General features: G+C 41.4%; 2 protein-coding genes across 2 annotated transcripts in view; both read left to right on the top strand.

Annotated features, from left to right (window-relative positions):
• The first annotated feature begins 7,766 nt into the window (after nucleotides 1–7,766).
• On the top strand, nucleotides 7,767–17,105 carry b3galt4 (UDP-Gal:betaGlcNAc beta 1,3-galactosyltransferase, polypeptide 4). Its single transcript, XM_052108764.1, has 2 exons — nucleotides 7,767–7,884; nucleotides 9,833–17,105. Exon 2 carries the CDS (start codon nucleotides 9,973–9,975, stop codon nucleotides 11,080–11,082), a length of 1,110 nt encoding a protein of 369 aa, XP_051964724.1. The 5' UTR covers nucleotides 7,767–7,884; nucleotides 9,833–9,972; the 3' UTR covers nucleotides 11,083–17,105.
• LOC127631241 (uncharacterized) overlaps nucleotides 7,772–27,386 on the top strand; it is a 38,536-nt gene continuing 18,921 nt past the window's right edge. Inside the window, exon 1 of the mRNA XM_052109308.1 lies at nucleotides 7,772–8,391. The gene's annotated coding sequence lies outside the window, so the exon portion shown is untranslated. The remainder of the gene's footprint in view (nucleotides 8,392–27,386) is intronic.

Here is a 27,386-nt window from a genome sequence, read left to right as displayed (position 1 = left end):
ACCCGTATGTCCGGGGGCGGGACATGCAAATTCTGTCTGCCAATTTCTCATTGCCCTTTTCTCATAGATCAGAGATGCGACACACTGGTGGAACTTCATGGAGCCTGAGACACACTGGTGGAACTCTCTGGAGCCTGAGACTCACTGGAGGAAGTCCCTGAAGCCTGAGATGCACTGGTGGAACTCCCTGGAGCCTGAGATGCACTGATGTAACTCCCTGGAGCCTGAGACACATTGGTGGAACTCTCTGGAGCCTGAGACACACTGGTGGAACTCCCTGGAGCCTGAGACACACTGGTGGAATTCCCTGGAGCCTGAGACGCACTGGTGGAATTCCCTGGAGCCTGAGACACACTAGTGGAACTCTCTGGCGCCTGAGACACATTGGTGGAACTCTCTGGAGCCTGAGATGCACTGGTGGAATTCCCTGGAGCCTGAGACACACTGGTGGAATTCCCTGGAGCCTGAGACACACTAGTGGAACTCTCTGGTGCCTGAGACACACTGGTGGAACTTCATTGAGCCTGAGACACACTGGTGGAACTCCCTGGAGCCTGAGACGCACTAGTGGAACTCTCTGGAGCCTGAGATGCACTGGTGGAAGTCCCTGAAGCCTGAGACACACTGTCAGACTTTTGAACACTTGACCTCTCACAATCAATATACATCAGCACTGCACTTTATTAATCTTATATCTCACACTGGACTGTCATAATTATATTGTCCACAATACATCTACTGTATATATATTTTTATATACTCTTATTTTATTTTTTTTATTGTATGTGTATTCTATATTGTGTGTATTGTTTACTGTACATTGTATATTACTATTGTGTTGTGTAAGTATGTGTACATTTTATAAGTAAATTGTGTTGTGTAAATATGTTGTTTATTGTAATTAGTATATGTCTCGTCACTGTCATGACTGCTATGTTGCTCGGAACTGCACACAAGACTTTCACCTACTGTTGAACTTGTGTATATGATAGTGTGACAATAAAGTGATTTGATTTGATTTGATCATTACCAAGTTCAAAACTGGCTCTGGAAGCAACATCAATACAAGAACTGTTAGCCATATGTTTCATGAATGTTGTTTCCGTGGCCTAGTAGTGGAATTTAAGCCTCGCCGTGAGCAATGCCATGTGTGTGAAAATGCAGATGAAAAGGAGTGAAGAATCATGCTTGACTATCTGGCAATATGATAGATGAATATGGATTTAGTGAATGCCAGAAGAATGCTACATGTATGGATGCATAGCTCCAGCTGTAAAATTTAATGTTGGAAGAATAGTGGTCTTGGGCTGTTTATCAAGGTTTGGGACTGACCCCTTAATTCCAGTAAATAAAAGCAACCTTCTATTGCATATAAATACATTCTAGAGAACCGTATGCTTCCAACTTTGTGGAAACAGTCTGGGAAGGGCCCATTCCCACTTCAGCATGACAATGCCCCTGTGAACAAACACAAAGCAAGGTCTTTAAAGCAATGGTTTATGGAGTCTGGTGTGAAAAAACTTGTCTGACCCGACCTGAACCCCTTTGGGATCAATTGGACTGTGAGCCTGACCTAACTGGTGCTCTTGTGTCTGAATGGGAGAAAATCCCTGCCTCCATGTTCAACATCTAGTGGAAAGTCTTCTCCAAAGAGTGAAAGCTGTTACAGAAGCAAATTAAGGATGAACTCTTCAGTCCTTCAAAACCCATAGGCATTAAGTATTCAACAAGCAGGTGTGGGAGTCCACATACTTTTGGTCATATAATGTATGTCTATCAAGTTTCGGTCCAGAGGTATTGCCTAGACAGAATTTCAAGTTGATCATCCTAAAGGTCCCATAGCTAATGACATTTTTATACTTTTCCATTGTTATAGCGCCACCAAATGGTCAAACCACACTAAACATGATATGATTCCCAAAAATGAGGTCCCTCATACATAACCCTAGCATTAAATTATGATTTTTTTGGACAATTACTGACTTTGGAACTTCAGAGTTTAGTTTTGCATTAGTTTTGTTAAGATCAAGTGAAAAAGTTTCTGCTGTCTCCATGATCAGTTTTAGAAGAAAATTTTGCAAAAACAATAGGAAATCTGGCACTTCACGCTTGGACCCTTAAAAATCCTCCAATAAAACCATGAAGGTTTCTCTCACTGTAATATAACATAAAGTCTCAATCTTATATTTACGTTAAACGGTGAATGAATTACTGAACCAAGTTTGCAATGGACTACTTGCACTACTGCTTCCTTTTTCAAAGAAATGTAGCTCAGGCGTTTCCAGTTACAGTGTTCAGAGCGCCTGTGTGCAGAGATTTATTCATGGGACGGCAGATTATATATTGTTTTAGGGCTGTCAGTTGATTGGAACAATAAATAATATTTCTGGTTCTAACATGACGTCTCCGGTTTATAATTTGCTGAAATTTGCCCTAAATATATTTTGCCAAATGCAGCTAAACTTAGCTCCAAAATAATAAATCCAACACGAATAACCTGCAACAGTCTGGACGTCTCATTAACACATTTCATTCATTGATGATATTTCATACCAGTTGAGATTCAATGATTGCAAATGACTTTTCTTTGGATAAATGTCCCACATGTTTTTATTTATAATTACATTAGCTGTTATCTTACTCTGGCTATGCTTTCAAAATCAATCAGAACAGAATGAAGAAGTTGTATTATCAAATTAAATAAATAACTGTGCTAAAATACATTTAACCAAACTACATACTAAGGATAGCTAGCTAGCAAAGTCGTAAGTAGTGTAACGTTATGCCAATTAACCTAGCAAAACTAATGTTGATTTACGTTAATCATCATGATTGTAACTTTGGCAATAATATTATCTGTTTGCTCTTGTACACTGATGATGATAAATTGTGTGTGGAGTAGTGTATAAATGCAGTGGATACATTTAATGTTAGTTAACTTTAATTACCTCAAAGATTACCTCCTCAACCAAATAACGTTAGACGGATCCAGGAATACTCCAGTGCAGATATCTGCGAGTGTGTGTGAGCGCATGAGTTTACAGCAGCGGGTGAGGAGCTGACTGGTGCGCGAGAGAGAGCGCAAAACACATTTTATGTTATTATTAGACTGAGAAGTGTAAAACATTTTTTGGTTCATTATGAGACCGTGGCGGGGCAAATGAGACTGTGGCGGGCCGCCAGATTCTAGTCAATTAATGGGAAACACTGAAGTACATGTGCTGTTCATTGGAAATTTCAATCTGTACCTCAAAAATGGCTAATTTCCTGATTTATCATTAAACAGTAAAAAAAATATTTTGGAGTAACATAAGTTTAATCAGTCAGTTGCTGGTTTCTAGCATAAGTGGACTAGCACACCCCATGCAGACCATTTTTTCAACTGATTTGATTTACTACGAGACAAACCCGGATAAACCACAATGAGAGACAGGTGTCACCCACTGGCTATGTCAATTATGATTAAGATGTAGGCTATTTCTTCACCAAATTTACACTTATTTCTAAATACAAGCATAATGTTACATTTATTTATTGAATTTGGACATTTGGTACGGTGACCAAATAGAGGACACCTTTTTTTGGCCTGGGGGGGTAATAGGGTTCAAAACAGTGCTACTATGAATGCAAACTTTAATACAGTGAAAAAGACTCTATTAGCATAACATAAATATATATAAATAAATATACATTTCCAACATTCTTTTGAATGTCCATGATGAACTTTGACCTTTTGCTTGGCAGAGCTCATGTGTGCTTCTAAATCACTTGCACGTTTATTAGCAACTGACACATAAGTGCAGCTTTACATGTCATACATTCTGCTTCCCTCAGATCTCCACCTGGACGAAAGCATCTAAAATCTTCTGTAAATTTACACTTTTGTTTGGGCAATTTTTCCACTCAGCTGACATTTGCTGCTAATGTCAGTGTCAAGCAACTGTTTGATGCCGAACACAGTTCTCAGAGAGACTGACAGGCAGGAATTTGGCCAATAGTTTGGTGCCAATCATTTGGTGTGCGAGAAGGCGGGACTTAAAAAGAGGGGTTAAAGCAATGCAAATATGCGCGCATACACAATGAAGTATTAGACCAGATGCACATCATAATGCAGCTAAAGCCGAATCCCGGACATTTTCGCAAATTTAGAAATCTCGGCCGGATGCTTCTTTAAGGTCTGAAAAAGAGGACATATCTGGGAAAAAAGGACGTATGGTCACCCTACATTTGGACATCCTTGACCAGCTCACAAGTTTAAAAACATGAATCTAAACATGTAGGTAACATCACCATTACTCTTCTTTTCAATAAAGTCCAAAAGGCTGCGTTGCTTTTTTTCTTGACATTTCATTTTTACTCCAGAGTGACACAAGCTTCCTCTCTCTAGTAGCGGGAGGCGGAGGGTGTCACGCCATGTGAACTTCAAACAAAATGTTACAATATTATTGCGAGTAGCCTAGTAGTTCTTCGAAGATCTGCGATACAGGCTGCATCATGAAGATTATTGCATATTCATATAGAAATGTTTTAGTTGTTTTTGTTGAGCTGCACCTAAATTTGTGTTGCCTACATTTAAAATTACATTCGGGGCTACAGTCAAAACATTCGGGGCTAAAGCCCCAGAAAAATGACTTGGCGACGCCGAAGGTCAACACACCCTAATACGAAACAGGAAACAGCTTGCAACACAGCTGGAAGAACACAATTGTACTGACTAAGAAGTTGTTGAGAACCCTTATTTTTTTGACGGGTGTAGACATGACCGCCTGCCATAAAAGGAGCATCAATAAGAATGTTTTCATGTTGACTGTTTCGGGTCCCTCCTCATTCACAGATTCAACAGATGTTGAGCTGCAAACTTCTCCGCACTGTCCTGTATACACAGACTGACAATATACTGAGCGAAACAGTAATTGTAGTGAGTTAGAATCAAAAGTTATTTTTGCCCCAATTTTATGCATCAGATCACGACCCAGTAGGCAGAAAGGAGAGTCAGGCAAAATAACTAAATCGTGCATTTTAAACAAAGTGGAGTTATCTAGAGAGGTTATGGGTAATTTGGGTGTCATCTGACACTTGTCGTATTTCGGAGGTTCTATTTATTGAGTTATAACATTTTTATGTTCAGGGCCTTTATCCCAGAACGGTTTCATTTTCTTCCAAACGTCGTATGATTCTTTCATGTATTTATAATGGTACTGTGGATTGCCCCACCCGCCTTTAACCATTAACTTGGCCTCACTCATAAAACGATCGCTGAATGAGCCAATAAAATAATTATTTACCTTATCTGGACATGACATGCATATTTGATATGAGATATGTGAGGGTTCAGGACAGAGAATACAGATACAAGGAACACATTTCTAAAAAATGCTGTTTGTCGACACACCCTGATATGAAACAGGAAACAGCTTGCAACACATCAACTGTCCTGCAGAACAGGAAAAACACAATTGTACTCACTAAGAAGTTGTTGAGAGGCCTTATCATTTTACACTTTCCTTTATAGGTTTGTTATTAATATAATTAAAGGCAAAATCACCCCAAAAATCAAATTTTGTCCAGGCACGTGGATTACATCCTCATATACAAACACTCATAAAAAGTTTGAATTTTTGAAGGGGTTCTTGTTCAAACATACCATGCTTATTAACATATTACATTTAAACTCATTTAATTGGACAAAATTACAGGGAAATACTCTCCTGACATCATACACAGAATGTCTTCTTACATTTTATGTTTTTTAATGTATTGAGATTAACTTAAACTTTAAAATGATCTATCTAAATGAAAATCCAGATACAAGTGACAGATCAGAAAGATAAGGAAAGAGAGTTGGTAACAGTCAAAAAATCTAAACGATGCAGTGCCATGTTCTTGTTTTAAAATGATCATACTTTTATAAATTCTTTGCTTTTTTTTTATTTCAGATAACATCTATGTGCATCTTAAAGAACAACAGCACTTCTGGCATGCTGTCGTGCTCATGCACAACCCATCAGACTGCACAACACTATCTACTGTGGCTTCAGCACCTCTCTGCTGCACACTGATGCACATACCTAATCAAATTAGATTCTCATATTAGGTTTTTGTCTTATTAGTTAAAAGTTACATATTTGTAGTTGTTTCTACTGTGACATGTCATAACACAGGTTACATAATATTCATCACACCATCTTACAGTATTTCACTCTTTATAAAACTCTTGTTTAAATTTCATTAGGTTGAGTTGCAGTATTCTCATTATCAATCAATCCTGTGCTTAAGGTCTCCTTGAGTGTCTTGAAAGGAACCTATAAATAAAATGATTTATTATTATGGTAAAATTATTACAGGAATAAGACACCAGGGAGTTCTGCAGAGGCATGAGGACCATCACTGTTTACAAGCTTTCTGGACAATAAAAAAAACTCAAATATAAACAAAGAAAGGAAAACTTGACAAAAAAAATTATATATCTATATTTATTTATTTTTGCATCAAAACATGAACATGACCATTTTCTACTATTCATACAACAACAACAACAACAACAAACATAACTGCAGAGTAACTGCAGCGTTGGCAGTGTAAACATAATTTTCTTTTAGTATTTTTGAACTAAAAAATAAGGTACCTTACAAACTAGAGTATTTTACAGGGTGCAAGAGCCTGTTTGATGAAATTAGTTTAGCCAGGTCAATATTTTCTTTTAAACATCATCAGGGCCGGCCCTGAACAATTTGGTGTCCTAGGCAAGATTTTAACTGGTGCCCCTTGGATCACAGCCAATATTATACGTTTTATTTGTGTTTTACAGCCTAGACTAAAATATGGTAAAGGTGTGAAATCAAGATCACGTTTTATTTATGTTCTTACAAAAGGTAAACAAGACATTTTTTCTAAGACCATGCAAAATTATACAAATTACAAAAAAATGCAAGGATGCACTTAGAATTTTGGGGGTTTTTGGCCTTTAATTTTTTATCAAAAACTGTACAATTTATTTATTATATGTAATATGACAATGTAATGTTATGTTAATTCAGTAAACTTTGGTTATAAATTATTTACCTGCTCTTTCCAAAAGTCTTCTAAACCAGTCACCTTTCACATAGGCTAAATCAAACATATTAATAAACACCAGCACGTCACACACATTTAATAAACACTTTTTGGTCAATATAGTAAGACTCGCTATGTTCTGCACTCAGTGTTGCCAACTATTTTCAATGGAAAGTAGCTAAAGCCTGTTCGAAAAGTAGCTAAATGTCGCCAGATGACGTCATGCGTCATTAGCATATTAATGACGTCATCGCGTCGTATTTGCATTCTGCCTAATTTGTCGGTACTGTAGCCTACTTCAGTTTATAATAACGGTTATCTCCCCTAAACCGTGCTCATACTGTTTTTATATAAGTATATAGCCGAATGTCCAGTAAAACGGTTCTCAATTACATATTTTCTGTTAGACAACGTAACGGAACTTAGCTAACGTTACATGTTTATGAGTTTGAAGAAGGTTTATTGTTGTGTTTGGATAAGTAAAATGTATAGAGTCTGTAAATATACGATCTGAAGTCGGAGAGTTCAGAAACCGAACCGGAATGAACTAAAACTCTGATTAGTAGTGAATATAAGCGCATGCCAAGAAAAAACGGTCAAATTAAATGTTTTGAATTAAAACAAAGCAGAAGGCAGCTGCTATGTGATCACTGATTGGTTCCTGCTAACACAGCGTGCACATGCGCAGCTCATTCATGTCTATGTCCGCTGGCGTGCAGTCAACGGAATGTGCTGCTCCTCAGCCGCTCACTGAACAGAGCAGACGCAGCGGGGAAGTAAGACCTCACGCTTGCAGTACTGGCGATATTTGGAATTTGGAAAATTGCTAAGGTTTGTCCAAAAAGTCGATAGATTCGTCGCTAGTCGCTTTTTTGAAAAAATGTCGCTAAAGGGGTCTGAAAAGTCGCTAAAAATAGCGACAAAGTCGCTAAATTGGCAACAATGCACTCAACAGGAGTCAGGAAACACGTCGTTCTGTTCTTTCCGCAAATTACCGTTATAACCGCAATATGCGCGCACTCGGATTTAAATCGAGGCTGGTTTGACAGTGCAGTTTTCTGCTCATCAGAAACGGACGCTTTTTCTGGTTTTACCTCCGTGGACGCAAATAAACGCTCTCACACTGAAATAGATGAACTATATGGATATTAAAGACATTAAAGATTAACTGGCGTTCATAAAGATGATCACGACACACCACGTTATTTTAATCTCGGGATGACGATTTGTTATGGAGAAACGGAAATCGGGAAATGATGACAATACACAATGTTTTAACATCTACATGGAAAAGGTGCACAGCTGCAATGTATTTACAGAGGATTCGGCACTGGGAAGGTAATATTTCTACTACAACCATAAAACATTAAAACATATGGTGGAACGAAGCATGTGGATTTTTTTCGTGCATCAAATCTAACATTCTTCATAACACAACAACAATATATCTGTACATTTGCCATTTTAAATCTTATATCAAGTAAACATAATATTCAGACAAACGTCATTCGGCAAATAACACTGGGCAGTTGTCATAACAATAGATGGAATAACGTATAAAGATGTGTAAGGGCAGTCGGTGGACTTTCTGGTGCCCTCCTAGTGTAAGATGGTGCCCCCCTAGGGGGTTGGTGCCCTACGCAGACTACGTAATAGTCTACGGTACTGTATTTTAAAAACAAATAATTTTCGGTCTGTCAGTCTGTCTCTCTGTCATTTCTTTTAATTGTATTTTATTTTAGAAAATGTTAATTCACTTCAAAATAGTCAATGAAAGGTTGTCTGGAAATGAATTAAACTGGGGAGAACAATAGAGAGAAATGTAGAAAAGTATAACATCATAAATGATCTCAAAATGACAATGACCAACTGTTCCTTTAAACTACTTACAGTTTCAAAAGTATAGTCACAAGATGTTAACATAAATCTCTGTTGAGCATGATTTTACAGATAAAATTACTTATAGGTTTACAGCATTATGTCATCATGGCAAAAAAGTTGTAAAAGTGTCTATAACTTTCCACAGATGTGGTCAGTAAGTGATTTTATCTCAGTAAAATCATGTTAACACACATATTGTTTATGTCTTGTGGCTATACTTTTGAAACGGTGAGTATTTTAACATTTACAGATTGACTTACACTGTATACTGTACATATTATGGAGTTTTGTGCTCCTTGGCACAGTTGCTTTTGGCTTGGTCACTGGCGGCTTAAAGACTATAATTTATAAGGCATGATGTTTACTCTCATTATTCATTATAATCACACGATTAGGACTTTATTAGCGTTTTTTTTTTTACAGCAAAACTTTCTGTTAAGCTGCTTTGAAACAATATATGTTGTGAAAAGTGCTATACAAATAAATATTTCCAATATTTCCTTACTTCTATTGTAAGTGCCTCACTATAACACAGATTTTTGCTTTTTTTAATGAATTGGAGGGACACGTCAAAATACATTTTGGTGGTAATCAACATTATACCTCATATACTGTTAATTGAGCTTAACTTGTACTGAACCAGGAATATTCCTAGAAATTGTTGGTCTCCAGGCAAGATTTAGTAAAATGATCAATAATTTAATCATCAATCAAAATGGTTGAGTCATAAAATATTGTATATCAGTATGCAATATCTAAAAGAATATAAGAGCAGAATTTGACTTAATTTATGTCATTATTCTATTTGTACATTTAAATGTGCATTTACACTGTAAAATACAGAGATGAGAGGCGCTATACTGAAATCTGTACTGTTCATCTCTATTTCTTCTCGCAGATGGCCATGCACTAGTGCAAATAAAAGCAGAATTGGACACCTGCGATGCTCGTGCTGTCTCTGCAGTGGCCCGACAGAATCTAATTTGAAACATTCCATGTAATTAATCAGACCCAAAATGCAAGAGTGACAAAGTAGAAATGGCAGGGTACAGTTTGAGGTCCTGTAAGGGTCATATGGGGAAACGAGGAAGCCGTTTAGGGTTTTTCCATAATCTCTGCATTACAGTCTTCTGTGGATCCCTGCTTGCCTTGCTCTTCTTTGATGTAATTGAATTGTGGGTAACATCACTTGGCATGAGCAGAGATGAAGGTCCTCATGGAGAGCTCCTTCCTCAGAGGATCCCTCCAACCCATTCCGAGGAGTACCTACTTATGCCCAGCACCCGGGTATGCCAACGTGCCAAACCTTACCTCATCACTTTTGTGACAACTAGTCCTGCCAACAGAAAAGCTCGCCAGGCCATCCGGGACACCTGGGGTGGTGAGATAAAAGTGAGGGGCCAGCGAGTCATGACCCTCTTTATGGTAGGTCAGCCATTGGACCTGGTTCTCAGCAAAGAACTGGTCGAAGAGTCCAAGGAGCATGGGGATCTGATACAAGGTCGCTTCATTGACTCCTATGGCAACTTGACCCTGAAAACTCTCTCGATGTTAGGCTGGGCTCGCCGTTTCTGTCCACAAGTACACTATCTGGCTAAAGTAGATGACGATGTAATGTTCAACCCTAGCGCGCTTCTCCAATATCTCGACCTCAAATTTGAAATGGAAAAAAACGATCTCGTAGACCTTTATCTGGGCCGGGTTCACATGCGGGTCACACCAAATCGCAGTCCGGACAGCAAGCACTACATGTCGGAAACCGCGTACACTGGCATGGTTTTTCCTGATTATTGCAGCGGGACGGCATATGTGCTTTCTCGGCCTGCGTTGCTGAAACTGTCGCTAGCAGCTGTAGCCGTACCCTTACCCAAACCGTTGCCCCCTGAGGATGTGTTTGTGGGTATATGTGCCCATGCAGCGGGCATTATGCCCACCCACTCTCCACTCTTCTCTGGAGGACCCGCTGTACCATACAGTCGTTGTTGCTACCAGACTATGGTGTCTGTGCACCATACCAAGCCACAGGACATGGTTCGTTACTGGACGGAGATTCACTCCACAGCCCCTTGTTCGTGGTTGGGTGTGCGGACTTCGCTTGGTGTTTGTAAAGTACGAGCACTTCTTGGGATGCTGTTGGGGAAAGACTGATGAAATCAGCACACTGCATCGTAAAGCCAAAACACAGTAACTAATGGAACACTGACACTGAGATAAATGGCTCCAAAGTTTTTGGATTGTCCAGCCCAATATGGATTCTAAAAAGTCTCACTCATGTTTCTCTGAATCTGGGTATCAAGTCAACCAGTCTGTCACAGGGCACATTAAAGTCTAAGAGACATGATTTTGTATCTGAGTTTTGACAAAATATTTTATTTTTTCTCTGTAGGGCAGCGCAGCTCTATTCCAAAATCTAGTGTGCTATGTAGGAAGGCATCATTTTAAGGCATTATAGTTGTGCTCTTGAAAAGTGGAGCAACTTATTAGAATGCAATAGTGAGTTTTTTTTAAGTAAAAATCCCATTTATCGGAGTAGCTATTTACAGCCCAATAGTCTGGTGAAGCCACAGCAATACACAACAAACTAAACAATAGATGTCACTGCAGTGGCGTGGGGTGTAAAGACGGTGTGTGTGAATGTGTAATGTTGTCCTAGTGACCGCGGTTCAAATCAATGTTTTGTCCCACTCTTTTTCCCATCCGATTTACAGTTTCCACTCTCCTTTAAAACTACTTAAAATAATAGATAAAAATGAATATTAATGTAGATTTGGTCACGGTGAATGTCGGAGGATTCAGAGAAGGGTTTGATCTGGTCTTTCGATCACACTTGTTCCTTCGGCTTGGCATCACTGTATTACTAATACTGTAGTTACCATGTTTTTTGGCAGAAACCGTAGTTTTAATGCAATTTACCATTGTGTTATTTGTGGTAATATAGTAACCATGGTTCATTTTGTTGTTACTATACTTTTACTACAAAATACCATGGTGAAACTACATAATAACTATGTTACTGTAATAAAACCAATGTTATTTGTCTAAGGTTAGGTTAAGTTTAGGGGTTAATGTTGTGTGTCTGTGGGTCTCTAAATAAACACAATAAACACACTGCAGTGATGCTCATACTATTTGTTAGTATTTAAATATGGGTGCAAATAGGATCTAAAACTATTTGCACCATGGTGGAATTAATATTTGCCTTTAATTTTTCCACAGGCAAATTGATTTTTAACGATAACTCTCAAACCTTTTAAGACAGACCTATACCATGAGCTCTGAGGTTGTAAATCGAAGGTACAGTATATGCTGTTAAAGCCATCAGTCTGTGTTGTTTCAACTTCAGTCTTTAAAATCATGTTTAATAGCAGAAATCCTGGTGAAGAACTATACTACCCATGATCCTGAAGAGAAAGATCCACCATCAGAGAATCAAAAGAGATCTGCAGTGGCGCCCACTCCCATGATGCACTGTGAATGATGCAATCAAGTCGCTTTCTCTACACTCTCAAACTACTGATATATTTGTATCTATCTGAATATTTTCTAATTAAATTAAATTACACTGTTTCTAACCTTAGAATCAGCAACTTTAAATCAATAGTTTTATACATTTTAATAGTTTTTAATTCACAATGCTTCATGAGATTGCAGTTCATTCCCTCATTAACAACCAGAGGTGGGTATAGTAGCCAAAAACTACTCAAGTAAAAGTACAATTACTTCAAAAACATATTTACTCAAGTAGAATAAAAGTTCTGACATAAATAATTACTTGAGTAAGAGTAAGAAAGTATCCAATTAAAAGATTTCTCAAGTAGTGAGTAACTTGTTACTTTCACAAATGACATAATAGACGTTAACTCCCCTATATTCCATTACATAATACACATTGAACGTACTACAGAATTATTATTAATATTAATGGAAATTCTGTGATAATTCACCATCATTTTGTGACTTTCTTCCATGCAACACAATAAGGAGATATTAGACAGAATGTTTGCCTGAGTCACTGTTTACTTTCTGTGAATGTTTTTTTTTTTTATATATATATATATATATATATATTTTGAAAGTGAATGGTGACTGAGACAGTCATATTTTGTGTTCCACATAATATAAAGCCTCACACTGGTTTGGAACACCATGAGGGTAGAGAAATTATGACAGAATATTAAATTATGGCTGAGCTATCACTTTAAAGATATAATTCACCCAAAAATGAAAATTCTCTCATCATTTACTCACCCTCATGCCATCCCGGATGTGTGTGACTTCCTTTTTTCTGCAGAACACAAATGAAAATTAAAAAAAATATTTTAGCTCTGTAGGCCAAAATTTTGATGCTCCAAAAAGCACATAAAGGCAATATAAAAGTAATCCATAAAACTCCAGTGGTTTAATCCATGTCTTCAGAAGTTATATGATAGGTGTGGGTGAGAAACGGATCAATATTTGTCATTTTTTGCTAGACAGAAGGGGGCGATATGCAGAGAAGAATGTGAATCACCAAAAACAAGAAGATTGTGAAAGTGATCTGTTTCTCTGTTTCTCATCCACACCTATCACATCACTTCTGAAGATACTGATTTAACCACTAGAGTTTTATGGATTATTTTTATGCTGACTTGTGTTTGTTTAGCTTTAAAATGTTGCCACCAGAGTATGTGAGCGGAGCAGCAACAATTTCCCCTCTGTGCTCAAAGCATTCTTTAATCACTCCGCTCCAGCTCCACTCCGGGTTGTCCATTTACCATTCCTCGCTCACTCCGCGCTCCTGGATTAGAGAAACCCCGCTCCTTGTTTGCTCCATGTCAAAATTAGCGCCTAACTACCTCTCCACTGTAAATTCATTTCAGTATGCTTTTTAATATCACAACCTTCCATGCAGAAGATGTATTAAATAAAAAATAAACACTTAATACTAGAAGAAAAGCTACAATGTGCTTTATTAGAACACTAACATTAGCCCAACTGTGACACATATCGGCAGCATTCTCTGGGTTTCATCAATTAAATAAATTGCTAGATGCAAAAAAGCAAAAAATAAATAAAAACGTTAAATTAAATATAAATTACCGAACAAAACTTTTTTTTATAAATCGTTACGGATGTAACCTCCGTTCCCTGATGGAGGGAACGAGACGTTGTGTCGAAGAAGCGACACTAGGGGTCTCTCTTGAGCCTCTGATCTATGAAAAAAGGCCAATGGGAATTAGGCAGAAAGTGTTTGCATACCCTGCCCCGGACATACAGGTATAAAAGCGGAGAAATACGTCAAGTTCTTTCAGGAATTTTCTGAGGAGCCGGAAATGATCCGGCCACTACAGTGCCTCGGCTCAGCGACGTGGCCGGGAGGACACAACGTCTCGTTCCCTCCATCAGGGAACGGAGGTTACATCTGTAACCTAGACATTCCCCGTCTGTCACTCACTTCTATGTTGTGTTGAAGAAGCGACACTAGGGGTCCAATTCAAATCACGCCATGCACTGAGTCGTGTACGTGTACTGCTGACACAAGAGCAGGCAGGTATTTTACGTGCAAAGGCGACCAGTTGTGTCAGACTGCACGCACCCTTCCCCAATGCCCCATTAAAAGTCATTAGAATCCTTTTGGTTACCCTAAGCAGGGGAACAAGGCGACGCTTGCAACCTGGGAACGGGCCGAGCCTAGCCGGGCCTCTTTTCTCTCTATGTTTCTCACATAGAGCCAAACGGCTGGGGCCCTTACACGCATTGTGGGAAGGGGGTCTTACCCAGTTTTCTATTCTTTCAGGGGGAAAAGACCCTGCAGAGACCACACTTGCCCAGGGACGGGGAGGTAAAGTGGCGAATACATCACATGGGCCATTCAGGTCACATGTTGAAACATGGTGCGTTGGTAGATCCAGCCTCAAGGAGGGGGGAGATGCTAAAGCATGGCGACCGGAGGACAGCTGAAACTGCCTAAGGGAGATGCGGGTCCACTCGCAAGGGTACTGTACCGTGGAATATACACACAGGAGGAGTCCCAGCAGGAGTCCCGACATGTGGAGCACCCATTCAAGTACAGGGTAGATTTGATTACCAGCAGTGGATTGGGTCAGCGAATTCCTCCACCGAATTGCAGACCCACAGGGCTAGGGAGGAGTCATCCAGGGATCTGAATATACGTAATCTCCTGGGAGAGAAAGCGTTGTTATACCTCGACCAAGGGAAAGGGCGCTAGGTGCAAGCGATCCACCTGGCCAGTCCATCAGCGTGTTACCGAGTTCTACCGGCTCGGATCTGAGAAAACACGGAACGATACTGACTCAACCCTGAGATTGTAAAATCTTGCAAAGGTATTAGGTGTTGCCCAACCAGCTGGTCTACATATGTCTGCCAGGGAGGTGCCCCTGGCCAGTGTCCACGAGGACGCAACACTCGGACGTGCAAGGGGGGGGCACGGCCTGGGTGTGATAGGCCAATGAAATGGCGTCCACCACCAAGTGGGAAAGCCTCTGTTTGGAGACAGCATTCCCTTTCCGCTGTACACTAAAGCAGACAAAGAGCTGCTCAAGAACGTCTAAAGCTCTGCGTGTGGTCCAAGTAGGTACGCAAAGCACGTACCGGACACAGCAATGAAGGGGCTGGGTCTGCCTCCTCCCAGGGCAGCGCTTGCAGGTTCACTACCTGGTCTCTGAAGAGCTTGGTAGGAACCTTGGGCACGTAGCTCGGTCGCGGCCTTAGGATCACATGTGTGTCTGCCGGACCGAACTCCAGGCAAGTGTCGCTAACAGAGAACACTTGCAGGTCCCCGACCCTCTTGATGGAGGCGAGCGCGATCAGCAGGGCAGTCTTTAGAGAGAGGGCCCTGAGTCCAACTGATTCTAGCGGCTCGAAGGGGTGTCTCTGAAGGCCTGTGAGGACCACTGAGAGATCCCAGGAGGGGAACAGGCTTGGCCGGGAAGGATTTAACCTCCGGGCGCCTCTTAGGCACCTGATGATTAAGTCATGCTTACCCAAAGACTTGCCGTCTACTGCATCGTGGTGGGCCGCGATAGCAGCAACATACACCTTCAAGTTGGAAGGGGACAGCCTCCACTCCAACCTCTCCTGCAGGAATAGGAGCACTGACCTAACTACGCACCTCTGTGGGTCTTCAGTTCGGGAAGAACACCAATTCACGAAAAAGCGCCACTTCAGGGCATAACGTTGCCTGGTAGAGGGGGCTCTGGCTTGGCTGATCGTGTCTACGATGGCAGGTGGTAGACCAGCTAGATCTTCGTCCAGTAGGGCTGCAACGATTCGTCGACGTTGTCGACAAAAATCGATAATAGAAATAGTCGACAATGAATTTCATTGTCGAAGTTGTCGCCAGACATGTTTTTTTCCGACCAAGGCACCTCTCTTCATTACAATCTCTGCCGAGAGTCGCACATGCGCATTAGCGTCTCTGCTGAGTGATAACATACAGAAATGGCGGGGTCCAACGCAGCAGCTGCGCGTACCAAAACATCTAAAGTTTGGGAGCATTTTAGCCTGGATACGGCGAATAAAAAGATTACCTGCATGGTTTGCAAAGCAGTCCTTGCGTATCACGGCAGCACCTCGGTGATGCACGAACATTTAAAGAGAAAGCACGTCGGACAGTTGAATGAAACAGAGTTTGACTCGCCTCGGTAAGATTTCGGTTAGATTTAAATAACATGGAAGCTAATATGCTGACTTTCCTTAATATGAATAAACTGAACGACATAGCCTGAGCCTCATGTTGATTTTAAACTCGGTCTGTCAACCATGACAGGTTTGTGTCCAGGTAGTATCACACAGTCCATGTTTACAATTTAAATTCAGACGACTTTGAAAGCTTATTTTAAAACCGTTAGATTTCATAATGTTGAGACGAGTTGTAAAGTTCTTTTGCAACAGATTGACCACTGAATGTATCTCACAAAATGCACTTAATATTTTTGTTTACTGTTTTATTGCTGCCAATGTGCCTGCCCCTGGTTTACAGGAAGAAAATGTTTACTTGATTTTACTTTATTTTTTCTTATAAAACAAATGTGCCTGTCCTTTATAAAAATGATTTGTTTATTTATGTATTATTTATGTCTATACTGACCTAGCACTGTGCCTAATTGGTTTTAGACAGGGCCTTTTTATTTACTTTTAGTATGAATCGGCCTATCAGCAGCAAAGTTCAATAAAATATGCATTTTTCATTGAAGTACCCCCTTCTTTCTTGTGTTTACTATCATTTTCCACAGAATTAAAGCAATCTCATGCTAAATTTTAAAAAAAATTAATAATTATTCGATTAGTCGACTAATCGTTTCAATAGTCGGTGACTAGTCGACTATTAAAATAGTCGTTAGTTCCAGGCCTACTGTCCAGTGGCCAGACGTGGAGGTTCCAGAGTTCTGGGTGCGGATGCCAGAGCATGCCCCGTCCCTGAGAAAGAAGGTCCAGGGTTCGTACGGTGCTTGAAATCCTTGAAAATGCTTGAATTTTGATGTTGTGTTTTCAAGGTTTGAAAAGTGCTTACATTTTGGATAAAATGCTTGAAATTGTATTTTTTCCCCACAACAAATACCTATGTGACTGAATAGTCTGTTTATTAAATGGAGAAATAAAATGTTAGAGAGCCTAAAATGAAAACTGCGGTGCGCGCGTGCATGTGTGACTGGCACTGCGATCTGCCGCACGTGTGACTCCGCCGTCTGCCCCCATGATGAAACCACTACTGCAACATGCCGGGAGGTTGTCGTTTCAATGAACGTTGGCTGGAAGATGCGAAATTCAAATCATGGATTAAACGGGGACGAACCCCACGAGTTGCCTCGTGTAAAGTCTGCAAAAAAGACGTGCAGCTTTTCACAATGGGCGAGTCTTCTCTCTCGAGTCACATGAAAGGTAAGTCATAAACTTTTCAATTAAGTCAACTGAAGTAGCCTACTATACACATTAGCGCCTATTTGTTTACGCTAGTAACTGCTAACTTAGCTAGGAATTCGCATTTTGTGACAGAGTACTTGGTGTGATGATGTAATGTTAGTATTGCATGTCCGTTACATGTTCATTTGTGAACATAGCCAAAGTTACAGCACAGTAAATGTAACGTTAACTACCTGCAAATTAAAACCTGCAAATGTTAGTCCAGTGCATAACAACAATCGTTGATTGCTGAACAGAAATCGTGTCAGATGGAGTGTCATACATGCAATATTTACACTGCTCTATTCCAGTAGATAAATGTATATGTTTTGGAAATGAAATAATTTTTTATAATAATTAATTCATATAGGCTATTTATCAGGCAGGTGCACTGTCAGAGTCTTCTGGGTTAAAATGGAATTACAGGTTGTTGTTGCACTGTCTCAGATTTTGTTAAAACCTTGTCTATATCAAGAATGTGTGCCAAAACCAAGGCCTGTAAAAAAAATTCTTAATTTTTTCAAATCCTGTCTTCATATTTTCAGCCCTTGAAATTACTTCAGTTTTACAGCCTGGAAATCACATTATCTGGGAAGCAATATTTGTACATTAAATTAATATAATGAAAAGTATTATTCACAGGCAGCCCACATTTTGTAGGGTGGAAGACAAACATGTAAATATGACTGAACCATTACAAGTTTGTACGGCATGCCCTGGATTTGGAAAAAAGTGTGAAAAGACTGACATTCAGGGTAGCATAAACTTTGAGCAAAATCTAAGAGAATGCAGCAACTGTTTTCCTGGATTCTGTCTGATTTGACACAGAATGACTGCATGTCATTTGGCTCAAATCCTCCCATTCAGTGCTACTCTCCATAGCTGTCTTACTGTATGTTATGTTATGAACCATGAAGAGATTAAACATTTTAAAGGTGATAATTCAGCATTTATACAGCAACATAGTTAACTGACAACTATAATTTTCAGCATCTTACTGATAATTGTTGAGTGATTTTTGTTTGGGGTAATTGTATTTACATTGATTCAGGCAGGTTAGATAGCAAGCAAAGTCTACTTAGACACTGATACATTTTGAAAAATAAAACTTGTGATTTGCTTAAATATCTGATACTTCTGCTGCTATTACAAAACACAATTTTGGCTGTTTCTAGCATTTAATGCGATAAAAACACAAAATATTAATTTTGACTATGTATTGGTATGTAATTAACGGTGGTGTAAGGTGCTGTAAAAAGCTGTAAAATTGACCTTGAAAGTGCTTGAAAAGTGCTTGAATTTGATCTTGGAAAAGGTGTACAAACCCTGAAGGTCTTTCCTCAGGGGATTTCGCCAGGGAGGGGCTGTCGCAAGGAGTACGAGGTCTGAAAACCAGGCCCGGGTGGGCCAGTAAGGAGCCACTAGGGTGACTTGTTCCTCGTCCTCCCTGACCTTGCACAGCACCTGTGTAAGAAGGCTCACTGGGGGAAATTCATACTTGCGCAGCCCCAAGGGCCAGCTGTGTACCAGCGCGTCTGCTCCGAGGGCCAGCTGTGTGCCAGCGCATCTGCCTTGAGGGGAGCCTCTGTTTGGGCATACCAGAGCCGGCATTGTGAGGTCTAACAGGAGGCAAACAGGTCTACCTGGGCCTTGCCGAATCGTTCCCAAATCAGCCGAAACGACTGGGGGTGAAGCCTCCACTCTCCACCGGGCCAGCGTTGTTGTGACAGTGCATCCGCTACCACATTGAGGTCGCCGGGGATGTGAGTGACGCGCAGCGCAGCTCCAAAGGAGGAGACGACGGGCGAGTCGCGACATGTGGTGGGAGCATACGCCGCCTTGGCGATTTATGTAAGCTACCACGGTGGTGCTGTCTGACATGACCATGACATGTTTGTCTCTAACTAATTGGAGAAACTTCCGCAGGGCAAAGAAAACAGTCAGCAACTCTAGGCAATTGATGTGCCAGCGCAGCGCCGCCCCTTTCCAACGGCCCGTGGCTGCGTGCCCATTGCACATGGTGCCCCAACCCGATCTGGAGGCGTCGGTCGTGACCAGGACGCATCGGGACACCTGTTGCAGGGGCACTCCTGCCTGTTAAAAGCAGAGGTCTGTCCAGGGTTTGAATGTTTGGCGGCAGGCGGGGGTGATCGTTACACGGTGCGTGCCGTGGCACCATGCTTGTCTCGGTACTCAAGTCTGAAGCCAGTGCTGAAGAGGTCTCATATGCATCAACCCCAGCAGCGCGACCACCACGGAGGATGCCATATGACCCAGGAGCCTCTGGAAAAGTTTAAAGGGACCGTTGTGCCTGGCCTGAAGGTGGCGAGGCAGTCCAGCACTGACTGTGCATGCTCGTTGGTGAGACGTGCTAACATTGAGACTGAGGTGAGTTTGCTCTTTTCTCGGTTGACCTGAAGCCCCAAACGGCTGAGGTGCCTGAGAACCTGGTCTCTGTGAGTGCATAGTAACTCTCGGGAGTGTGCCAGTATGAGCCAGTTGTCAAGGTCAACTGAGTTGTCATTGAGTATGCGGATTCCGGCTTCTCGGAGCGGAGCAAGGGCTGCCTGTGCGATTTTCTTGAAGACGCAAGGGGACAGAGACATGCCGAAGGGGAGGACTTTGTACTGATACGCCTGGCCATCGAACGCGAACCGTAGGAAGGGTGTTACGACCCCCGAATTAGTCTAGGGGTTCGGGAGTCCAACATTTAGATGCGACAATAAAGAGGTATATATATAAGCCATGGTTTGTACAAAAAAACCCAAGAATCCAACTCACTGTGCAAAAAGCCAACACCTTTATTCAGTATAATAAGGTCAATGGCAAAAGTGAAGTGAAGTGAACCAATCTATGACAAGCATAGATTAATAGATAAATATATATATAAGATACAGAATTTCTGTAAGGATAAGTTGGACACCCCAAAGAGAAAAAGATAGACGTGAACGGCGCCAAAGAAAAGAAAGTAACAAAACCAAACGAAGTCTAGCTGTTAAATAACCTCTAATCCTCACTAAGAAAAATAAAGAAGAAAACAAATAATCTTCAGCGTCCAAGACGCCCTACCTAATCTCCACTAATTATCAGAAAACAAAAATACAGGGAGTGGCACTCGCTCCTAACCTAGTGTATGTAGACAAAACGAAAACCCCTGCGTGTTGCAGTGTATGTCACGTGACATGCTTACCTGTCTATCTCTCTCTCCGCACTAGTAACATTCAGCGGTCCGCTGTATAACAAGTTACATAAAAACCCAGAGAATTGAACACAGGAAGAATTCACTCATACATTAATTCAACATCACACAGATCGAACGGGAACCACAGTCTTAACAGGGTATACAAAAACGCAAACAGAAAGCTGCGTGGTCTGAGTCTCAGCGAACTGAGCTGCCATTGAAACATCAGCGTGCCCTCTTATTACCCCGGTCCTGTTCCCATTGGCGACAGCGAGAAGGGATGACGTCAGCACTAACGATGATTGACAGGTCACTTGGCCAATCGCGGGTACCTGCAAAGCGAAAGTAACCGAGAGAGCGGGGAGAGAAACACAAAGGAACACACACACAATACAGGAACGTAACACCCCTCTCCATAAGAACAAACCTATAATGATTATGGTTTGTTAAATCAGGACAATTTAAAAACAACAAGTACATGTATTATACATACCTAAACCTAATCCAAGTCAAGAACTAACCACACCTAGAAAGGGCATCAGCCACAACATTTTCCGTTCCTTTCTTGTGACGGATTTCCAAATTATAATTTTGCACAATCAGAGACCAGCGCATGAGCCGCTGATTTTAGTTGTACATACGTGAAAGGAAAACTAACGGATTATGATCCGTATAAACGATAACAGGGAGAGGACTGGAGCCTATGTAAACCTCAAAGTATTGCAGTGCCAACAGTAATGCCAAAGCCTCCTTCTCAATGGTCGAATAATTAAACTGATGTTTATTAAACTTTCGAGAGAAATAACACACAGGATGTTCAATGCGGTTTTTATCCTCTTGAAGGAGTACTGCCCCAGCACCTACGGCACTTGCATCAACCTCCAGTTTAAAAGGCAAAGCAAAATCCGGAGCTGCTAAGACTGGAGTACTACACAACAAAGCTTTTACACTATCAAACGAGTGTTGGCACTCAGCTGACCAAACAAATGATTTAGATAGACTCAGTAAACTCGTGAGTGGATGCACCACACTAGAAAAGTTCCGACATAAACTACGATAGTATCCTGCCATTCCCAAAAACCGGCGTAACTCGCGTCTGGTCGTGGGAATGGAGAATTCATTGATAGCAGAAACCTTAGCAGCTACAGGTCGAACCTGCCCCTGACCAACCTCCTTACCAAGATAAGTCACCGTTGCTTGGGCAAATTCGCATTTGGCTAGATTCAGTGTTAACGTAGCTTTTGCCAAACGTTCAAAGACAGTGTGCAACAAAGATAGATGTTCTGACCATTCTGAAGAGTATACCACCAAGTCATCCAAGTACGCATTACAATTTGGCACACCCGCCAACACCAGGTTAACCAACCTTTGAAAGGTAGCGGGTGCATTACGTAAACCGAACGCCATAACTTTGTATTGCATAAGGTGATCAGGTGTCACAAATGCAGAGATACGCGATGCACGACTAGTTAAAGGCACCTGCCAATAGCCTTTTAGTAAATCTAATTTTGTAACGAAACGTGCAGAACCAAGGTTATCAATGCAATCCTCCATCCGAGGAAGAGGATAGCAATCTGGCATCGTAACCGCATTAACTTTCCGATAATCCGTGCAAAAACGGAAAGTTCCATCCGATTTAGGAACGAGTACACACGGCGAACTCCACGGACTGTAACTAGGAATAGCTAAACCATTTTCTGTTAAATAGTTAACTTCTTCTCTCATAATAGCTCGCTTGCATGCATTTACACGGTAAGCATGTTGTTTGATAGGGGAGAATCTTTAACATCTATGTCATGTTGTAACACCGAAGTCGTAGTAGGTGTATCATTGAAAAGAGTAGGAAATTTTCCAATCAACTGGATAACATCCTGTCTCTGAGCTTCGGATAGATGAACTAAATAAGAAGGCAACTTCTTCAACAATTCTGAATTCCTCAGTTTAATACACTGCTGTGGTGCATTACGCAGCACGAGACCATCTTCATCCGCACCTGTTCCTACTTGAGCGGATGAAACCTCGCCGACTACTGCAACAGACGAAGCCACAGGTACAGATTTTTCCTCAGTTTTCTCCGAAAATCTATCCCTACCATAATATGCTTTCAACATATTAATATGACAGACCCGTGATTTGCGTTTCCTATCAGGAGTAGAAACTACATAGTCTGTCTCACTCAATTTCTTTTGCAATACATAGGGACCTGAAAAACGGGCAGACAAAGCTGATCCTAAAGTGGGCAGTAATACGAGCACTTGGTCACCGACATTAAAAGAACGAGAAACGGCTTTAGTGTCATATCGACGCTTCATAACTTCCTGTGCGGCTGTAAGTGACTCCTTCGCCTGTGCCCACACATTATGCAAACGCTCTCTGAAACGACTGACATAATTCAGCACATTAGTCTTAGGACTTACATCAATTCCTAATAGATTCTCTTTTAGGAGCTTAAGTGGACCCCTAACATTATGCCCAAAGACGAGCTCCGCAGGACTGAATCCAAGCGACTCCTGGACAGTCTCACGAACCGCAAACAACATCAACGGAACTCCCTCATCCCAATCTTTCCCAGTGTCCTTGCAGTATTTCCCCAACATTGACTTAAGCGTCTGATGGAACCGCTCAAGTGAACCCTGACTCTCCGGATGGTATGCACTTGCCACCCGATGAGTAATGGAAAGTGATTGCAAGACCTGATTAAAAATCTTAGACATAAAGTTTGTCCCCTGATCTGTTTGTATGATTTTCGGTAAACCAAACGTAGCGAAGAACTTAATCAGTGCTTTGATGATAACGGAAGCAGTAATCTTTCGAAGTGGTATTGCCTCTGGAAATCGAGTAGCTGTACACATTATCGTTAACAGGAATAAATTACCTGACTTTGATTTAGGTAGTGGTCCAACACAATCGATAATCACATGTTCAAAAGGTTCTCCAATAATCGGAATAGGACAGAGCGGAGCAGGGGAATTACTTGATTGGGTTTCCCCATGCACTGGCAAGTGTCACAAGTGCGACAGAATTGCACAACATCCCGCTTTAACCCAGGCCAAAAGAAATGTTTCAGAATCCTATTATACGTTTTCGTGATACCCAGATGACCGGACAACACATGATCATGCGCCAAACACAAAACGTGCTGACGATAACGGGATGGAATAACAATCTGGCACACTACATTCCATTCACCATCCTTTTCAGTATCTGGACACCATTTACGCATCAACAAATTATCTTCCACAAAATAGATTACCTTCTCCTGACTGATCTGGTCTGGAGAGACAACTGAGGCAAAACATTTAGCCAAAGATTTATCCTCCTTTTGCGCAACAATAATCCGTTCACGAGACATAGGCAAATTCAAAGTATTACTGTCTAACCTCAAAATGTCCGAGTTAATATGTCCATTAGAAAAGCTGGTATCTTCCGACGGTAACACCTTTTCAGCAGATACGGGAGCCATAAACGATTCTGATAAGTCAACGACATCATCCACTCTCTTTAACTGAGCGCGCGTCAAAACGCACGCAGGAAAGGTATCAGGATAACTCACTGATAACTCATCACAAGAAACAAAGTTCGGCTGATCCATAACTTCCAACACAGGCATCACTTTACCCCCGGCCAAATCATTGCCAAGAATAAAGGAAACACCTTTAATGGGAAGAGAAGGACGTACTCCAACTGACACGAACCCAGTTACAAGGTCACTTTTTAAATGTACGCGATGTAACGGTGCTTTTACGAAACCCATTTCGATTCCCTGAACTAAAATACTCGAGCCACAAAATGACTGTTCAGACAAAGGCAAAGTATCTTCTACTAAAAATGAGTGCGCTGCGCCGGTATCGCGCAACATCTGAATCTCATGTTGATCTTCAGGTTTACCAGTCAATGAAATTAATCCCTTAAGCACGAACGGACTATAACCAGAATCAACACAGCCCATACCAGAAATATCATCAGTATTCTCAATAACAGAATTAACAAACCCCACACTTTTAGACGGTTGTTGCTGCTGCTTGCACTTCAGCGTGAAACAATCTGCAATTACATGCCCCTGCTTGTGACAGTAAAAACATTCCCTTACCTCCTTAGAACGTGGGGAAGGAGATTTCGCACGAGACGCCTGAGGATGAGTAGCCTGAACCGAAGAATTTTTCTCAGGACGAGCTGAACTGAACACAGTTTTGTGCGTAAGCACAAATTCATCTGCAAGCACCGCTGCTTGCGACAAAGAAATTACTTTTTGTTCGTTCAAGTATACAACAACACGTTCTGGCAAACAATTTTTAAATTCTTCTAACAAAAGCAACTCTCGTAACGAATTAAAATCTGTCAATTTACTCGCGTTACACCATTTATCAAAAAGATTTCCCTTTTCGCGTGCAAATTCCACAAAAGTCTGACTGGCAAGTTTCTGATGATTTCTAAATCGCTGCCTATAAGCTTCAGGAACCAGCTCATATGCACGGAGAATAGCAGACTTCACTGTGTCGTATTGTAAGCTTTCCTCTAACGATAATGTTGAGCAGACCTCCTGAGCCTTACCAATTAATTTGCATTGAAGCAAAAGGGACCACACATCTTTAGGCCAATGGAGGGAAGACGCGATACGCTCAAATGCGCTAAAGTACGTATCCACCTCCGTTTCTCTAAATGGAGGCACTAGAACAATATGTTTGCTAACATCGAAGGTTGGAGAATGATCTCCCAGAGATACCGCCACAGAAGCCTCAGCACGGGGTGACCGCCCAGCCGGCCCAGAGGCCACCCTCCGTGCCTCTAGCTCCAGCTGTCGCAGCTTCACCTCCTTCTCAGCTTCTACCTCGAGCCTGTGCATTTCGAGCTTCAAGTCAAACTCAGCCTGACGCGCCTGGGCCCTTTCTTGTGCCTCATACTGTAAACGAGCCAGACGGACTCTCAAGCGCCCGTTCCCAGACCCAACAGAAGCAGGGGATGATGGATCAAAAGGCGGCAAGACGGCCTTAGTATCTGCCCCGACATCAACCTCGGCAACTGTCTCGCTCTGCTCTTCGTCCGATACCTCCTCACTAGAAACCCGCGCGCCAGCACCAAGTGGCCCGGTCTCTCGAATATTTACGCCAGGTCTCGAAAAAATGTTGATCTCCACCAACCTCTCGAATATAGCACTCTTAATATTTTTCTTGAGAGCTTGCCTCCCCACAGGAATTTTGTAGTGGTCCGCAATCTTCAGTAAGTCATCTTTTCGACAATGATCAAACTGCTCTAAGGAAGGATGCTCAACAAACGACTGTAGATTAAACAAAACCATCATTACTAACGTTATGAACCAAACCACAGTTAACAAAATACTACGCATCCGGCTACCCTGGAAAATACAGAGTCTTAGCAAAAATCACTTTGCTACCAATACAAACACAGTCCATACATATTCCTCTCAATGTCGTGTGATGGGTGTTAAATATCCTGGACGAGCCCCCAATTGTTACGACCCCTGAATTAGTCTAGGGGTTCGGGAGTCCAACATTTAGATGCGACAATAAAGAGGTATATATATAAGCCATGGTTTGTACAAAAAAACCCAAGAATCCAACTCACTGTGCAAAAAGCCAACACCTTTATTCAGTATAATAAGGTCAATGGCAAAAGTGAAGTGAAGTGAACCAATCTATGACAAGCATAGATTAATAGATAAATATATATATAAGATACAGAATTTCTGTAAGGATAAGTTGGACACCCCAAAGAGAAAAAGATAGACGTGAACGGCGCCAAAGAAAAGAAAGTAACAAAACCAAACGAAGTCTAGCTGTTAAATAACCTCTAATCCTCACTAAGAAAAATAAAGAAGAAAACAAATAATCTTCAGCGTCCAAGACGCCCTACCTAATCTCCACTAATTATCAGAAAACAAAAATACAGGGAGTGGCACTCGCCCTAACCTAGTGTATGTAGACAAAACGAAAACCCCTGCGTGTTGCAGTGTATGTCACGTGACATGCTTACCTGTCTATCTCTCTCTCCGCACTAGTAACATTCAGCGGTCCGCTGTATAACAAGTTACATAAAAAACCCAGAGAATTGAACACAGGAAGAATTCACTCATACATTAATTCAACATCACACAGATCGAACGGGAACCACAGTCTTAACAGGGTATACAAAAACGCAAACAGAAAGCTGCGTGGTCTGAGTCTCAGCGAACTGAGCTGCCATTGAAACATCAGCGTGCCCTCTTATTACCCCGGTCCTGTTCCCATTGGCGACAGCGAGAAGGGATGACGTCAGCACTAACGATGATTGACAGGTCACTTGGCCAATCGCGGGTACCTGCAAAGCGAAAGTAACCGAGAGAGCGGGGAGAGAAACACAAAGGAACACACAC

Source organism: Xyrauchen texanus, chromosome 37 (genome assembly GCF_025860055.1).
Source record: "Xyrauchen texanus isolate HMW12.3.18 chromosome 37, RBS_HiC_50CHRs, whole genome shotgun sequence".
NCBI lineage: Eukaryota > Metazoa > Chordata > Actinopteri > Cypriniformes > Catostomidae > Xyrauchen > Xyrauchen texanus.
This window is presented reverse-complemented; position numbering and strand designations above follow the sequence as displayed.

Coding starts and splice junctions, on each gene's coding strand:
- b3galt4 (XM_052108764.1), top strand. CDS start 9,973: ATGGCAGGGTACAGTTTGAGGTCCTGTAAGGGTCATATGGGGAAACGA.